The 17,426-nt window shown below is 44.2% G+C and overlaps 3 protein-coding genes across 4 annotated transcripts in view; 2 read left to right on the top strand and 1 right to left on the bottom strand.

Annotated features, from left to right (window-relative positions):
• Positions 1-1,479, top strand: part of arhgap36 (Rho GTPase activating protein 36) — a 32,422-nt gene extending 30,943 nt beyond the window's left edge. For both annotated transcript variants that reach the window (XM_028962389.1, XM_028962476.1), the window contains exon 13: positions 257-1,479. In XM_028962389.1, coding sequence (XP_028818222.1) covers positions 257-337 — 81 coding nt within the window. In that variant the 3' untranslated portion in view covers positions 338-1,479. The remainder of the gene's footprint in view (positions 1-256) is intronic.
• Positions 1,047-10,859, bottom strand: usp12b (ubiquitin specific peptidase 12b). Its single transcript, XM_028962604.1, has 9 exons — positions 10,651-10,859; positions 7,080-7,160; positions 6,645-6,858; positions 5,720-6,015; positions 5,046-5,122; positions 4,889-4,972; positions 4,290-4,487; positions 3,912-3,990; positions 1,047-2,952 (listed from the first exon to the last, which is right to left on the bottom strand). The coding sequence occupies exons 1-9, from the start codon at positions 10,696-10,698 to the stop codon at positions 2,851-2,853; spliced, it is 1,179 nt and encodes a 392-aa protein (XP_028818437.1). The 5' UTR covers positions 10,699-10,859; the 3' UTR covers positions 1,047-2,850.
• Positions 10,860-11,818: 959 nt separating this feature from the next.
• On the top strand, positions 11,819-15,682 carry rasl11a (RAS-like, family 11, member A). Its single transcript, XM_028982212.1, has 4 exons — positions 11,819-12,683; positions 13,409-13,465; positions 13,622-13,704; positions 14,410-15,682. The coding sequence occupies exons 1-4, from the start codon at positions 12,533-12,535 to the stop codon at positions 14,878-14,880; spliced, it is 762 nt and encodes a 253-aa protein (XP_028838045.1). The 5' UTR covers positions 11,819-12,532; the 3' UTR covers positions 14,881-15,682.
• Positions 15,683-17,426: the final 1,744 nt, after the last annotated feature.

Here is a 17,426-nt window from a genome sequence, read left to right as displayed (position 1 = left end):
CATTGACGTACTTCCCTTATCTGCATTTATTTGGTTGAGCTTTTCCATCTTAAAGGCTGCTGCTTGAAGCCTGGTCTTCTGCACACCTCCCTTCTCCATTTCAACCGAAAATGTATTGTACAAAATAGATTAAAAAGGATTTTTTTTAATAAAGTGTGTGAGGTACAGCAGTGCAGTTGTTGCAATAGATGACATTTCCTCAGTTAAACGTCCCACAACATCTGTAACTATTGTTGCCATTTTTTTTTCGATGCAGATGATCATCACCAGAACCATCAGCAGAAGCCTGTCTCTCCAGAGCCTTTTCACTGTCCAATCGCAATGCGAGAAAAGTTGAACAGAATTCGGACGTTTTGTGTGCATATGTAATATATATTTTCTATACAACTGTACATATTTATATATACGGAGCAGAATAAGCACATGGATTTCCTTAAACTCATTAAGCACTATTGCTGATGCACCAGTATATGACTGCCGCTAGAGGGCGATATTGCACCGCTCTGCACTAATTTGCATCTGCGCATTTGCTAACCCACAAAAGGCGAGTGATCTTGTAGACAAAACATCCTTAAAATGATAAGCTGGGTTTTAACCAAATGGATTCTGGTTATCTGAAGCAGCAGCTAGACGCTTGTACTTTCAATTGTATACGACATTCTTGTTTGACAACTCATTTTAATCCTTTTGTACCTGTATGTTTTTATCTATATTGTTGACAATTATACAATTGTTGTGAATTATGTTTGTGAATGTTCATAAACATTAGAAAAATAAGAAAAATAGCAATATAATTGTAATTTTTCATTCAACTGCATCTAAGACAAGTGTACATAAAATTATTACAAAGTACAAATATTATTGTAAATTGCTTTATTTTATTGTTTAGCACATATATAGGAGATAGACGGTTGATAATTTCTAATAACCACTCAATCACAAACACAAGAATACACACTCAAAAAGTGCTTTTAATTTTTTTTTATTACTCATTTAATTCTTCATCATTTAGTCTAACATTGTCCGCACCCTCTCCACTCCTCCCCAAGCTCCCACCCCATGAAAACCAGAGACTAAAAAAAAAAAGAAATGACTTCTATCTGTTTGTACAAACTGTATATCTACTGTCTGTTACTGAAAGTGCACTTTTTAAAACACCTGCATGGAATTCAGCCTGCATGAGAAGAAATGAGAAGACAGAACGGCATTTCTCTCCTCCTCACAGTGCATCGTGAGCTGCAGAACGGTTAAATGTTTTATTTCCGACCAATCGTGCAAACCTTGACACATTCTGCTGCTACATAATTCCCAAAATAAAATAAACCCATGTCATTGGCCTACGCATGAATGTAGACTAGTAAAATTAGTAAAATATATATATTATATATATGTACATATATATGTAAAAAGTGAACATCTAAGAAGTTAATATACATCCTTTATAATTAAATAAGGAGAATAAAGCCTTGTTTGACATAATATCTGACTTGACCCTCTGATGTCTGTGAGCGACCAGTCCAGTTATATTAAATGTAGAAGGGGAAACAGAGGTGGCAAAGTCACCTCTGAACTTAGTCCAGTCTGCTCTGGTGCGGAGGAGGAAACTGTGAGGTCAGCACTACTACTTATCATGGAATCTTCTAGTTAGCTGGACTTCGGAAGCCCCGCTGAGAACGTGAAGGCCTAGCTAGTAATCAGATGGCTGTGGGCTGTTCATTCACCGTGTCGGAGTGTATTCGAATCATTTACAAGTACACGCTTTTTTTACTCTCTCACTCACGCACGCACAACGTGATGTTTTTTGTCTTTTGGGGGGTGGCATTCAAGAGTCACAGCAAATACTTTGCAGGGAAATTCTGAAGTCTGATTTGCAAAAAATCACATCAATATTAGGAGCACTCCACATAACACTTCATTCCTGCCACCCAGAGGCATTTAAAAAGTTTCCAAGCAGGACAGATAAAACAATCACATCCAATTTGGAGATATTCCACCATGATGAAACATTAATTTGTTCTAAAGAGACAAGAAAAAGAACGAAAAAGACGGCAGGTCAAGTCAGGTCTAGAGCTAGTTGATACAGACATCGATTGGCACTCCAGCTACAGACTGAGCGTTTGTGCAGCTGAAGCCGGCCTACTTCACATTCGTCATCGGAGTCGTGGCGCCGCCTTCCATTCTTTCAGCAGTGAGGCAGTCACTTTTTCAATATAAAGTCAGAACACTTCAGTCAGAAGATCAACCCTATTGCTATTATTTAGCACATAACTGCCCTTATAGGTTTCCCTTCCTCCCAACTATTCGCTGTACACATGAGGGGGAAAAAAACCACACGGACAAACAAGATGGAGACGCTTGGTTCCCACGCATAAAGCATTATCAAAATACGCCTTTGGTATCCACAGTACTCGCCAAGCTAAAAAAAAAAAAAAATAAGAAAAAACTATTTTAAGAGAGAGAGGAAAATTAGGACCGCTTTGGTCGGAGCCAGGCTGCCTATAGGTTCTAATAAATAAGTGCCTGCTTTTTAAGCAGGCTCCCCCCGGCATCAGCGTTGTTAACCATATGGAGCAACCTAAACCAGAGATGTGTTTTGGCGACCGCCGCCATCTGGTGAGGGGTGGCACTGCACCTTCATCGCTCGGCAAATGTTTGATCCTCTCTGGATGCAGGTGCAGAGCTCCACTGTCAGGCCTGCATGAAAGAGGACTTGAGGAGGTAGGATAGGGGGCAGGCGGTGGATTGGCAATCTCCCCCGAGCCCCACCCTCCCCCCTTTCCAACCCTGACCCAACTCGACTCGACCTTCTCGTGCCTGATCACGTGATCTTGCCATCTCATTGCTGCCCTGTCAGTCTCTGGACTGGTAGAAGAGGATGTATCCCGACTCGGAGTTCTTGGAAATGTCCGACGTCAGGCCGTAGAACTCCTCGATTGCCTGGGCATCGATTTTCTAAAAAGGGAGAAAACAGGAGAGTGGAGGAGACAGCGAGAGAGAGAGGGCGGGGGGGAATTAAGCTAATGGTTACCAGTACCGTGTTTACACCAGCGACAGCCAGAGAGGAGCTTGAGCTTCAGCCCCTCGGAAACTTCCCTCCTCAGCCAGACCACACCGATCCCTCATTCCTACCTCCTCGTCTCTCACTTCCTTCCCTAACTCGCCCTTTTTCCAGCCGCTTCCCTCAACCCTTCATTTCTCTCTCTCTCTCTCTCGCTCTCTCCCTGTCCAGATGTTGAGATGAGACCAATTCCCATAGTGGAAAAACCAGGCCCTGCTTCTGCGATCGGTGCTGAAAACCAAAGCACTCATCTTCCGCGGCAAATGTGTTTATCACTAAGGGATTATGGGTCATGCAGCAGAGTGATGACCAACTGTTGGTGTATGTACACAAACGGGTGTTCCAGACCACAGGAAAGAAGGTGCGTGAGTGTGTAGAGAGATGAGTGCTCTGCTTGTTTTATAGAGGTCGATCATGCTGTTTGCTCTGACTTGATGGCCGTTTCAGATGAAAATGTCAGGGGTCACACAAGACCTCCCACACGGCGAGGGGATGCAGCATCACTGGTCGCAGCTTCTCTCCCGCAAACACGCACGCCTACATAAAGCTTCCTGCTCTTCCAGATCAATAAGAGGATTCAAATTCAGCTTCACCGACAAACAGCAGACTATAAGTCAGCAAGTTCGGATTTCCGTCTCGGTCATCCCTCACTCCGGACATTATTTAATGCAGTACAGTAACACTGACTTTACATATACTGGACTAACCGGGTCTGTAGAGTTCGTTCCAGTTATTGGTGTAGAACTCAAGATGTCCACACACACACACACACACACATAAAAGGTAACCAGATTAAAACCCTTTAAATCGGAGACTTTGTTACTGATTATCTGAAACGGACAGGCATGCTTACCTCTACTATGTCATCATCAAACAGAAGCCAGAATCCGTGACTCTTCACTATGGTTATATAATGGCCACGATTTGGACCGCTGCAGACAAAAAAATAAATATAAAAAAAACAGTAATCAATTTCATCCCTCAGACCGTAATACAGCGCTCAGACTGCTGGTCTTAACGCTCATTTTAAATTTTTGTTTGCTTCTTCACATTAACATTTATAACGTTGCCAACATCAGGTTTCAACATCACTGCAAAACATCAAATCTGTATTGAATTGATGGTGACTTGATTTTTTTTTCTGCAGTGTGAACGTGGGCTACATACGTAGAGCACATTTCTGAACATTGGGGGGGGGGGGGGGGGGGGGGGGGGTGGCAGCATGGCTCACCTGCCACAGTGCACCACCACAGCGACCAGGTCGTACATGCGGTCGGGGTTGGTGGCGTCTCCGGACGTGTTGAAGAGCCGCAGCTCCAGGGGGAAGACCACGCGGTAGGAGAGCTTGGTGTAGCGGTGCAGCTGCTCCATGTACTTAAAGCGCTTCAGGTGCAGCGCGAGAATCATTGGTAACTTCTTCACACACATTCTGAGTGACGGCCAGATGGGGGACACACAGAAAGGTTTAGGATTATTCCATGATGCTAAAAACAAGCCAGCAAGCTTACAGGCCACAGTAGGAGTTTGCACTAAAAACGAATTTCCACATCACATACTAAAGACAAAAGAAATCACAAAAAGTTATGTAATTTATGTAAACTACGTAATTTACTCCCTTTGTTTTCCTTGTCAAGATTACGGGCGGGAGAAATAAAAAAAAGGTGCCATAGGGCACCAATAAACAAATCTGAAGCAGCAGCGCTCTATGGTGGCCCTGCAGCTCCAAGTCCCTTTAAGTCCCTTTCAAGTTCAGCTAGCTTGATTCTATAGGAACAATAATCCATCTCTGCGCCCATCAAGCCTGCAGTCCAACCAGAGAGGCGAACTAACCTCTTCTGAGCCTCCTGCTTGCTCCGGCACTGCTCACAGTAGTACTTATATTCACTACATAAGGTCTCTGTGTTGCTGAAGCCCCTGTGAGAAGGAGAGAAAGTGAAGACAGAGTCAGTACTGAACTGGTGTGTGTGTGTGTTCTGTTCAGTCTCACCTGAGACAATGTGTGATGGATGTGTTCTGTTCAACATCTACAGAGAGATCCAGGAAGTCCTCGTCTTTGCTGCTCACCTGAAGAAGAAAGGACACACTTGAGTTCTGTTTGCACACTTTTAAGGCGGCCCACGCGGCCCACCTGCTGGCCCAGCCAGCTGCTATTTTACAATTCTGGACCCAGCTGTGAACATCTGCTCCAGCCATAATAAAATGAGTGTTAATCTTACTCAGCATCAGCACGTGTGAGCGTGTCTCGGCCACAACATTTATATCGGAATGTTTTTCCACCATAAATTCCTATCACGGCCTTAAAAAAACAGTATCAATATGTCTTTTTCTCGCAGCCATGAATCATGCAGAATACATCTGCAAATGTTGTTTGTAAGCAACAAGATTCTAATAATATTTTTGAGTTACAACGATGACAAATGACTGAAGCAAATGTTTTCACAGAAAGGCATAAGCTACTGGCTACAGGATAATACACTGGAGTTGGACTGATGACCAAAAAGCAGTACATAAAGTGTCGCACAACATTAATAACAGCAAAAGGCACAAACAAATAATCAAAATATTAAATGCTATTATCGATGAATTGAGATATTTACATTAGAAATGTGCATAAACATCTGAATACAGTGACTAGAAATGTGCCCGTCCGCCGCCACCCACCGCTTCACAGTTCAGGCAGCGCGTCTCATTGGTCAGCGTGCCCTGGAAGATCTCGTGGACCCAGGTCTGCTGGGTCTTTTCCTCTGCGTCCCCTTCTCCGGCGGTGCTGCTGCTGCTCCCTCCTCCTCCTCCTCCTCCTCCTCCTGAACTGCTGCCGCCGCCCCCGCCGTTCTGCACCAGCTTGCCGTTCTGCTGCCTCTCTTGACTCTTCTCTTCCTGTAGCAGGTCAGCGATGGTGTTGAGCAGGTAGTTGAGGAACTCGTGAGCGTCCTGTTGCATGTAGTTGTCAAACAATTCTGTGAACACACAAACGCATTTTAAAAGGCGCCACGAATCAGAAAATTAAACTTAAAATATTAGACCTGGCACTATGTCAAAGATATCAATGTGCTGTGTGGCTAATTTTAGCCTGCTAACCAGCTGTCTTGTAATGCCCCTCTGTACCTCAAGAGGCGATACTGAGTTATTGTAACGTCAATTGCACCTTTAACCGGTCTACAATATCAAATAATACGATTTGGTGTTACTAATGGTGCTTAATGAGGAAAAACTGCATCAAAATATATAAAACACAAACAGATATTCTCAATTCATTAACTATCAGGGTATTATGACTCGCACCATACATAGTTTGGGTTTAGGGACCCAAGGGGGAAAAAAAAAAAAGGAAATGTTACTCATTACGTGTTTGGTCAATTAATGTGTAACTAATTACTCTCAACACTAAAACAGGTTATTTCATGCTAAAAGGAGCATATCCTGCAGTGAACTCAGTCACAGTGACAATAACCACAATTCTTTGTAGGACATTTTCCACCAGGACAAGAACATAGATAATATAGAGTAAGATAAGATGTTTTATTTATTTATTGTTTACAATATTTGACGCATTCACCACAAAGGCAGCACTTTCAATCCTCCTCACCATTCTCCTTTCTCAGTCGGGAGATGAACTTCTTGGGCGGTATGACGCCCACCTTCTTCTTCTGCGTGGCGATGCTGTTGAAGAGGTCTGCCAGGCAGGTCAGGAGGCTCTCCTTGCGCCTTGGCTGGATCTTGTAAGCCAGAACCTTCTCCCTAAAGGGCCGGCAGAAGTACAGGGCCTGCAGTACTGAGTTACAGTAGCAGGTGTTCCCGAACTGGAGAAACAGAGGGTGAGACAGAAGCACCAACACACATCAAACTCCATTAAAACAACATTGCAGGTGGCTTCAGAATCGAAGGACGAACTATGTAGTTAAAAGATATATGGTAGAGGGGGAAAAAATTGACATTTTATCTTCAGCGTATGCACATTCTGCTCAATAATAATTTCAGAGGCAGGCTGGGCGATGACGCAGGAAAAAACAGAGAGACTTACATTCACCAGCCCAAAGTAGTGTTCATTTACGGGAAACTGTTCCGGTCCAATCTCCTTCTCCAAAGCAGAGGCATTGGCGCCCTGTAGGGAAAAGGCATCTGTATTACTGCCAGCCAGGAACGCAGTCACCTTCCCTCTTTAATGCACCTCTCTCATAGGAAGTCACTGAATCTTTAACGCCTGGTTTTATCTTTTCCATGTAATGTCAAATTAAGCATTCAATGACCATTTTTTTTAAAATGTCAATGAAAATTGTCATTAATGAAGTAAGACATTTTTTGAATAGTGTTGTTACTGATATAATACATATTTATATTAAAATCCAGAAAAAAATCAGAATTTCAAAAGCACAACCAGTTTGAGGAAATGAGGTATTAAAACATTAATAGTGAAACTACATTATTCGCAACTCCCAGGGTATTGAAACCATAATGTAAGCAGGGTCCATAACCATTTCTGATATAGTAACGCATGTGATTGGATAAATTGGATTCATGAGTATTGTGGGATGATTTGACATAAAATGAATCACCATGATCTGTCAATGAAAAACTCTGCTGAGAAACAAAAAATAGACAAAAGTTACCAAAATCAAGCAAAATTCTGTCAATAGTGCAAAAAAATTAGTTCTATACAAAAAAAAATAAAAAGATTATTTTCAAGTCAGATCTAAAAAACATTTTAATCTGTTCAGGATATTGTAATGAAGAGCCATTATTCTGTTTATTCCTATTCATTTTTAACTTGCCTATACACTAGTTCCCGACAGCATGAAGACATTTCAGGAGTTTTGACAGGTGCTGTCAACACTATCAAAATGGGAAAAGACAGCAATGGAAACTTGCTCCAGCATCTGCCTTGGCTGGTTGCTGTGCCAAAAAGAGGAGAGTGTCACTTAACTTCCAAAGACCATAAAAGTGTCACCACTGATTAGATTCCTATGGGTGGTACAGTGAATAATATCTAGGAGTCCTTGTACAGTACACAGCATGAGTGCAGGGGCTTTTTAAGACCTTTTTTAAGGCCACCTTCATCGGGGTAGTCAATTACATTTCTCCAAGGGCCAGAGTTTCTTGGCAGACACTGTAATTGTATTTTACCTTAAGTAATGTATTAATTTTGTAAAAGTTACCAGTCACTATTACCTGTAGTGCAGCAAGCCACTAGGGGGCGACTGCGATGTTTTCGGTTTCTTATATCAGGGCTGTACGATTCGGGGGTGGGGGAGTCATATTGCGATTATTGAGCTCAATATTAAAAATTAAAAAATGCCATTAAAATGAATGCTTACTAAATCTTCCTAATACTGCAGTTTAATAAAATAAATAACAGGTACATTTAAAGAACTGGCACATTACAAATGGGATATTTTATGTTTTTACGTGCTGCCACCAAATTTGTATTTGTTGTTGCGTGTTGTTCGCCAGACTCCATCCCCACTTGGGCTGCTGTTGTGACAAGATAAGATAAGATAAACCTTTATTAGTCCCACAAGTGGGAAATTGCACTTGTCACGGCAGAAAGTGGACAGAAGCAGAAGTCGTCACACATACGACTTGTGCTGGGTCACCTAACGACGGTGGCCGAGATTTGCAAATCAAATTTCAATCCAAATTTCAACCAATCAGCGAAACAACATTACAAGCAGCGAGTCACACGGAAAGGATCGATACTGTAGACCAGACGTAAATTTACCACGCGAGTTCGACCAGATTAAAATGATAGAAACCCGGCAGGAACGGTTCACACACTGACGTGAGACCGAGCAGCCGGTCTCAGTTTAGTCGGCTGGTAAACTTGGAGAGAATGACACCATGTCTTGTCGCTTAAAGCGCGTCATTTTGTGTTCATGTAGTCGCTCGACCTGACGTCGTGATTGCGAACCCGGAAGTGCGCAGCGCGTCGTGACCGGTGGATTACTGACAGATTGAAGGCTTGTCTCGTTTGATTTAATTATTTTTTTTTATTTACTTTCCCCTCATCACTATTCACTATTTTTATTATAAAGAAAGCACGTCCGCAGGAGAGTGCAGAATTTAGCCGTCTAGCTCCATAGGTCATTTCATACACAAAAAATGCGAAACATTTGATAGAAATTCGCCAAATTATTCAGAAGTTACCACTTAATAAATGTATTGGATCTGTACGTTGAACTCTGGATTTAAGGATTATCAGTCATGACAAGTTAATGATAATTAAGGTTTAAAATGTCAAAAATCGAATTTAAGACTATTTTTAAAGATCCGCCGAAATTCAGGGGGAAATCTGACTATTGCCTTGTACCTGGTTATTAATGTGACTGCATTTATTTTTAAAAGCACAAGAATGGCAATACTAATAATAAACGCTCATTCTGCGCCGGTTTATTCATAAGAGCATGCGGCAGTTCCCCAGAAATCATTTACATGGATGCTGCATTCAAATATCGATAATTAACACTATTGAAGGGTTAAAAGAACATGAATGTCAGCATAGCAGCATTCCGTGTGCTGCGTCAAGGTTCAAAGATTTACATTTACTTAAAACAGATATTTTTAAAGTGTCGATAACCCATCCTGACCTCTAGATCGTGATACGTATCGTATCGTTGCTACAATTCACGTGTTTAAAATGATCGATGAAGCGACACAAAACAGGCGGCAAAGCCAGAGCTGATCTCTCAAGCCCACAAACAGGCAAGCAAGGCAGACGGGCATTAACGTTCAATTTAGCGGCTAACGTTAGCAGCGTCGTGTTTATGTGGTTGTAACCGCAGGTGACTTTATCGGAAGACGGCGAGGGGACACCAGAAAGCGTCATAAAGAAGCGAATATACTAACATGCACGCCGCAAAACTACGTTGCAGCTACCGCCTTGTAGCTTTGGCCTTGTAGCCTACAGAACATTTCCAAATAACAGGCTAGCTGTGTATACCCCGCTGCTAATGTTGCCAGGTCTCGCAAGAAATAATCTACCTGATTCATTTAAAAAAAAGATTTCAATATGCGAACGGAAACCCATAAAAACTCGCATAAATTGACACGTTGAAAAATCGGCAACTGTTTTAATCAATTGACTGTAGTCTATAATTAAATGGTACATGCCAATTCCTAGCATCACACCTAGCATGGATAATATAGTGCAATTAAACACAACGAGTCTGATACACTCGCAATATAGCCTGCAACATACACTTTAATTACTTTACATGGGCAAAAATCCATGAAAAAACAACCCGCGATTGTCAATTTTTGTTTGCGATACGCCCCAAACAATCTCAAAGTCGCGTAAAATACACCGACGTGGCAACATTGTCCGATCCACCCTCATCACGCGTCCCTCTGTTTAAATTCAAGCACCAATGCGTCCCCTTGTCCTAGGGCTAGGTCGTAGTAAACTGAGGGCAGCAACACGAAAAAAGACAGCGCGGCTTCAGCATGACAACTTTACAAAACAACCGGTGCTGGGCATGTTCGGGTTTAGCTAGGCTAGCAGGTTAGCCGCTTAGCAACAAGCAGTGGACAGGACAACGCCACTTCAGCCCCACTGCCGGGTCAAAAACACACACACAAAGCAGCAAACGCAGCCATACCATCGTACAAATCGAGGCGATCTTTCGGACTGTCATCAGTATTTCCATCCGACCGCCGCCATATTGGACCGAACCCCAGTTTTAAAAATCGGTGACAGCCGCAGCGGCTGAAGTTCCGGGGAAGCCGCTTGCCCGTCCGGCCGCGGCGAGGGAAAAAAACGCAGTGAGCAGCGACGCGATGTGTAGCCGTGCCCGGGCGGCACGCTCGGACGCGATCGGGTATTTCCGCCAGAGTTCGGCGCTTTACGGGTTACACCGTAAGCGCGTACAGTCGTGGCCAAAGGTTTTGAGAATGACACAAATGCTGGTTTCCACAACGTTTGCTGCGTCAGTGTTTTTTTAGATCTTTTTGTCAGCTGTTTCTGTGGTGTACTAAAGTATAATTACAAGCATTCTGTAAGTTTCAAAGGCTTTTGTTGACAATTACTTCAGGTTTATGCAAAGAGTCAATATTTGCAGTGTTGGCCCCTTTTTTCTAAGATCTGTCAATCAACTTCTGGACCAAATCCTGACTGATGGCGACCCATTCCTTCATAATCAGTGCTTGGAGTTTGTCAGAATTTGTGGGGTTTTGTTTGTCCAAGTTCTCAATTGGATTAAGGTCTGGGGACTTTCCCACAATTTCAATGTTTTGTTCCCAGAGCCACTTAGTTCTCACTCCCACTCCCACTTTGCCCACTCCCTTGGAGGAGAAGCAGCCCCATACATGAATGGTCTCAGGATGCGTTACTGTTGGCACGAGACAGGACTGATGGTAGCGTCACTTTTTGTTCTCTGGACGATCATTTTTCGCCCCAAACAATCGGAAAGGGGCTTCATCAGAGAAACTGAAAATGGACGGCGTCCTCAGTCCAATCTAGTTCACAACCAGGCCTACGTTTAACATTAGCGACTTTGAACTAGTGTTAACAGCAACTGCCTGCTTGTATATATTCTAAACAGTGGCAGTCGTGGGTTGTGCTGTTTTGTACAAACTCTCTATTTCTCTGTCATAACGCTCATATCCCCCCCCCCAAAAAAAAACATGTGAGCTGGCGTCTGCAGTTTGGTTTTTCCATCACATCCCACGGATGCTTCATTGGACTGAAATCAATGTCACGTCTTTCTCAGCCTTGCCTTGCACACACACCCAGCAAGTCACGAGAGCTCTAGACCATTGGCCCACGGATGCTTACGTGCCATTGTAAGAGCTTGCGGTGGTGGACACCATTACTGTTCTGGGCAAGCCCCATACGTCTTCTGGATTGGACGACACGAGCCCACATGCGCCAATGTGCCGTGGCCGGCAATGATCCTGACCCGTTAGACAACTACAGACAAGAAACATCCCAGAAGAGCTCGAGTTTTGGAGATGCCACGACTCAGCCGACTCGATAACACACTATGGACCTTAGAACCATTAAACTTGCCCGTTTTTCCTGCTTCGTGGGCAAAATGTTGTAGGAGAATCATGGCAGTGGTCATAATGTTATGGATGATCGATACCGTTTTAAAGGAACTAAAGGTTTCTGACTTCAACTGAGTCAGTCGCTGATCACATACAGTCCCGAGCATTTCTAGACTCCATGCGATCTGGGTCGGGGGTTGAGCTCTCTCCTCCCGGCTTTATTCACGCCCCTGTCCCCATCAGCTCCCCGACTCATCTTCTGGCTCCTCACACCGACCGGAGGAGCCCGGCCGGCCGCGGTCTCTGGATCCAGCTGCCGAAGCCCCCTCCGGAGCCGGACTTTCGCGTGGAAATTTACCATCTCACGGAGCGGGAAGCTACTCCGGGTTTAACATTTTTAACTTTTTTTTTTTTTTTTTTTTTGGTTTGTCCCCTCGGAGGAAGCCGCGCCGTTCCCAGACGGGGGCCGATAAGGTCTGCAGCGCAGCCCGCTAAATGCGTCTTCTCGCCGAGCCTCCCAGAACAATGAGCGGCGGTTCTAGCAACTTTCTGCTAGTTCCCATACCGGAGTACCCCGCGCTGGACTGCGTTCCCAACAAGAACGTCAAGATCGTGGTTCTGGGCGCGAGTAACGTCGGGAAAACAGGTAGAACCGACATGCCGATTCCCTTACAGAGAAATAGATCAGAAGCCCACAATCACGCACAAATTGGAATAAATGAATCAAATTTCATATATATGTATATATATTACATTTAAATATAAACTTCATAATCATACAAAACGTATTATACGCTTGTCTAAACGTACACCAGATGTTATGCGGTTACAATGTAACACACTCACGGAACATTAATCTGTAGATTAAGTACTTATAATGCGGGATTTTGGTTTTACTGCATCAGAGCTTTGCAACCTGTCACATACACGCCATATAATATTTACATGAGCATTTCTGAAGATATTAAGAAACTCATTCGATTCATTTAGTAATTCCTGTGAAGATAAGCGGCATTAAACCGACTGTACCGCCAGGGGGCGATGTGATCTGTGTGTGTATGTGTGTGTGTGTGTGTGTGTGTCTGTGTGTGTATTTTGCCAGTCCCCACAATGAATGTGCACGTCTTTCCAAAGATTTATGTCACACTTGTAAACGATACTAGATTCTCTGTGATGTTACGTGGTTATTATCTTACTCACAAAGATATCGATATGCAATATATGTGTGTTATATGCATGTTGTGGGGAGACTGCGCTGAAAATCTGTAAACTGGCAGAACGTGTGAAGCAAAAAAGTTTTCACGCTAATCTTTAAGCCCCAATGCCTTGACAGTTGTGAATCCGCTGGTTGTTCTCTGTGTTAATTTACAGCCTTAATAGTGAGATTTCTAACCAAGAGGTTCATTGGAGATTATGAAGCAAACACAGGTAAGGGTCTCTGCAATATGGTGACATTCATTCATGTTTCAGAACGTGCAGTGTAAATATATATAATATATTTATCTGTTTATATATATATATATATAATCTGTTGAATGACGCATAAAGGAAGAAACGGCAATACTATCTCTCCATGTGTGCCAGGCGCTCTCTATTCAAGGAAAATCAGCCTGGATGGCGAGCAGGTCTCCTTGCAAGTGCAAGATACACCATGTGTTGCTTTGCAGGTAATTAGTCTCTTTCAAGGTTATCATATCACAGGAAAAAAAAAAAAAAAAGCTTCACTTCCTCACATGGCTGGCTGTCTTCTGAAGCCCCGTTACGGCAGAAGGAACCCAGCCCCGTCGTCTTCATCTCTGTCGGGTTTGATCAGCGAGCATGAACTTCAGGGATTTCATCAATGCTCCAATTATCTCTCAGTAATATCAGTTCAAAGATTTGGCCAGTAAACAAGGAATTCCGATGAAGGGAGCGCTGTCTGGAGTCTCGCTGTACTACTGTAGGAACGGCAAGCACGAGACCCTTCATCAAATACAAATTTTGGTTTTATCTTAGTGATGTTATATGATGGGTGCGGTAGGGGTGTAGTGGGGATGAACTTTTACCGCCTGTAGGTCATTACATTAAGTCCTAACTTTGTGAGCAGTGCCATTGGGGCAGTGGTGGCCTAGCGGTTAAGGAAGCTGCCCCGTAATCAGAAGGTTGCCGGTTCGAATCCCGATCTGCCAAGGTGCCACTGAGGTGCCACTGAGCAAAGCACCGTCCCCACACACTGCTCCCCGGGCACCAGTCATGGCTGCCCACTGCTCACTCAGGGTGATGGGTTAAATGCAGAGGACAAATTTCACTGTGTGCATCGTGTGCTGTGCTGCTGTGTATCACATGTGACAATCACTTTTTTTTTTTTTTTCTGCACCCCCGTTACCCCGCAGGACGACGCAGAGGGCCTGTACTGCCAGGAACAGATAAACCGCTCCATCTACTGGGCCGACGGCTACGTTCTGGTCTTCTCCATCACTGACCACAGCAGCTACCGCACCATCCAGCCCCTCTACCAGCACGTGCGGCGGATTCACCCCAGCGGCAACATTCCCATCATCCTGGTGGGCAACAAGAGCGACCTGCTGCGCGCCCGGCAGGTGGCCTTCGGCGAAGGCGAAGCGCTGGCGGCCGAGCTGGGCGGGGTTTACTTCGAGGCGTCGGCGCGGGAGAACCACGAGGGCGTCCACGGCGCGTTTCTGCACCTCTGCCAGGAGGTGAGCCGCGCCCTGGGCGGAGGGAATGGCGAGAAGAGGAGAGGGGGGCTACACCTGGCCCGACCCAAATCTCCTAATATGCAGGAACTGAAGAGAAGGTTCCGGCAAGTTTTGTCCTCCAAGGTGAAATCAGCTACTACACTATGACAGACCCCAATAGACTAATGGTCGGTAATGATCATGGTTTTTGTACAAATATACTGTTTATTTTTTTGTTTTTTGGGGGTGAGGCAGACATATCGCCCTTTAGCAGCCCACCTTGGGATTGTTCTATTTTGGAGTGAGAACCAATCATTGGGCATACAAATCTTCCCGCGTTTTTCACTCGGCTCCCATGACAACACCAATCTGGGCCGAAAAAGAAGAAGTGCTAAACAATATTAGGCCAAGGATTCAGAATACAAAAAAGTGTTTAAACTCCCGTCAGATTCATTAACTGCAAAGTCCCGTAAATCCAGACGTTTCTTCTTATTCCTCAAGGGTCCCCTTCCCCCCTTGGCCCCATAAAAAGCTAAGAGACCCCCTTCGCCATTTTCCCAAATGTTGAGGGTCTGCAGGATATCTCATCCGGGCCTTTTTTTAATCTACTGGGCTGGAATTGACTCTTTACTGGTTTTTCCCATGACCTTTAACCCCCTGAGTCGGCGCTTACAGGAGCACTGCACTCTCTCTCTGTCGCTCTCTCCCTGGTCACAGCTTTGATAAGGCCACATTCCTCCTAACAGCACCAGGAATTCAAACGCCAGTCTCATCTATCTCTCCACGAGAAAGTGGTCATCGAACTCTGACCCTGGATTTTGAACACCCCCACGACCCCCTGACCTGCAAAAGCAGGCTGGCTCTGCTTGTTATATTGGGTGAAGGTTCCAGCGTTGCCCTGCTATAATAAGGTTTTGTGTCATCAAGAAATAATAAAAACAGTTTGTAAAGGCTTATAGCAAAATGTGAATTCTGGGACACTTTTGCGTCTTTTTTTGTGTCATTTTCCTTCATGCCTCTCACCTCTGCCGTTTAAAAACACACTCTTAATGTCACTAAAATAGCCTTTTCCTGTTTTCGCTTCTGTTTTTCCTGTTTTTTTTTTTTTTAGCAGTAAGAAGATGCATCACCAGAATAATTTGAGATCAGAAATGAAATATAATAACCAGTCAAATGCCCTCCACCTTTCCACACATGAAAAAGCCAGTGGTCCGAGTTTTCTGGTAGGCTGTAGGAATCTTTTTCTGGGGTAAAAAGACGTGTGCTGGGGGCTTATCTGGCTTTCCTATCTTCTCTGTGCAGTTTGTAGTGATCATGCTTACGTGCATTTGTTGCCACGCCCGTCTGCAGCTGTCCTCTGGTGGGTTTTCTAGGAAATCTGGCGTCTTTAGACATGGCCTGCTTTACACGTAGATATAAGATCAAGAAAAGGTTGTCATGCATAGTTGGTTATTATATTACGAAAAAGTTTAACTTGCTGAAAGTGAAAAAGACGTGCGGTGTCTGTAAACGGCCATCCTCTCTACTGTTGTTACATGCAAAGTCTCGTCTCACTAATATTTTCACCCAGCCGCACTTAACAGAAGACACGAAACAGAGCGAGCTTTTAAACTCCGATACACCGCTGCAGCGAAACATGCCTTTCATACACACTCACACGTGCAGCGATATACACACGCTCTCCTCGGCGTCTGGACATCATTATGGTGGGAAGAGATGAACCATAAGGAGCATGGTGTTATTTGGCTTAACAGACTCGTCTGAAATGGATTTTTTTTAAAAAGAAAACCCACACTCCCCCACTTGCATCTGTTGTTTTACGGGGTTAAAGTGAAAGTAACAGCAGCTACATTCACAGACACAGTCTGATAGACCCCCCAAAATATGGCACCCTGGGTCTGGTTCTGGGTCTGGTAATTAGGACCATATGGAAACCGTTTGGCCTCCATCAGGTAAATCTTCTGTCTGTGTGTGTGAGCAGTGTGGTATGTGCGTCTACGTCTATGTGTGTGTATGTGCCAGCACGTTTCACCTGAGAATATCTCCAGATTTCCACCCTCTTCGCGTCCAGGGGGGGCGTGTTTTAGACACAACTCTGCTTAGGCTACAGGAGTCTTTCTCTGGGGCAAAAGTTGTGCGTAAGTCTATGAGTACGTGTGGGAGGGATTTTCTGGCTTTACTGCCACCTCTGTTTAAATTGGACTGGTCATGCATCCATGGAGTCATGGCCACGCCCATCTGCAACAGACCCCTGATGTGTTTTACAGAGAAGCACTTTATCTGTGCTCCTTATACTATGTATATGCATCTGTGTAAAGGTTGGGAATTTCGAGCGTTTCTGACCGCGAGAATGAACAACATCCTGTGCTCTAATATGGCAGGAGAAGCAAAGTTGCACAGTATGGGGGCGTATCGGTTCGTCCCCCGGGGAGCCTGCAAAAACAGTTTGTCTCCATTAGAGAAAACATAGCTTTATGCGAGAAATGTCATTGTAAGGAACAGAAACAGAAATCCTGGGTAATTACACGTCTTGAGGCACAGAAAACAGCTGCTTGGGTGTGTGGGATGTGTAAGTCGCTAGCAGGAGCAGAAAGTTTTAACATGGAATGTCTCTAGAGCAACCCCTTGAACCACAGCTTGTTCAGTCTTATCTTAAAAGGGTGTGTAGGCATGGTTTTAGGATAACCCTTAGGTCAACCGCTATCTAAGACGTC

Source organism: Denticeps clupeoides, chromosome 1 (genome assembly GCF_900700375.1).
Source record: "Denticeps clupeoides chromosome 1, fDenClu1.1, whole genome shotgun sequence".
In the NCBI taxonomy this organism is placed as follows: Eukaryota; Metazoa; Chordata; class Actinopteri; order Clupeiformes; family Denticipitidae; genus Denticeps; species Denticeps clupeoides.
The sequence above is the reverse complement of the archived record's forward strand: the minus strand, read 5'-3'. Positions and strand labels throughout refer to the sequence as shown.

Bases quoted from the DNA above. Each gene is read 5' to 3' on its own strand.
- rasl11a (XM_028982212.1), top strand. From the start codon at position 12,533: ATGCGTCTTCTCGCCGAGCCTCCCAGAACAATGAGCGGCGGTTCTAGC. The intron at 13,466-13,621 runs GTAAGGGTCTCT...CATGTGTGCCAG, and splicing joins AGATTATGAAGCAAACACAG to GCGCTCTCTATTCAAGGAAA. The intron at 13,705-14,409 runs GTAATTAGTCTC...GTTACCCCGCAG, and splicing joins CACCATGTGTTGCTTTGCAG to GACGACGCAGAGGGCCTGTA.
- usp12b (XM_028962604.1), bottom strand. From the start codon at position 10,698: ATGGAAATACTGATGACAGTCCGAAAGATCGCCTCGATTTGTACGATG. The intron at 6,016-6,644 runs GTGAGGAGGATT...GTGTGTTCACAG, and splicing joins CCGACTGAGAAAGGAGAATG to AATTGTTTGACAACTACATG. The intron at 4,973-5,045 runs GTGAGACTGAAC...TCCTTCTCACAG, and splicing joins TCCATCACACATTGTCTCAG to GGGCTTCAGCAACACAGAGA.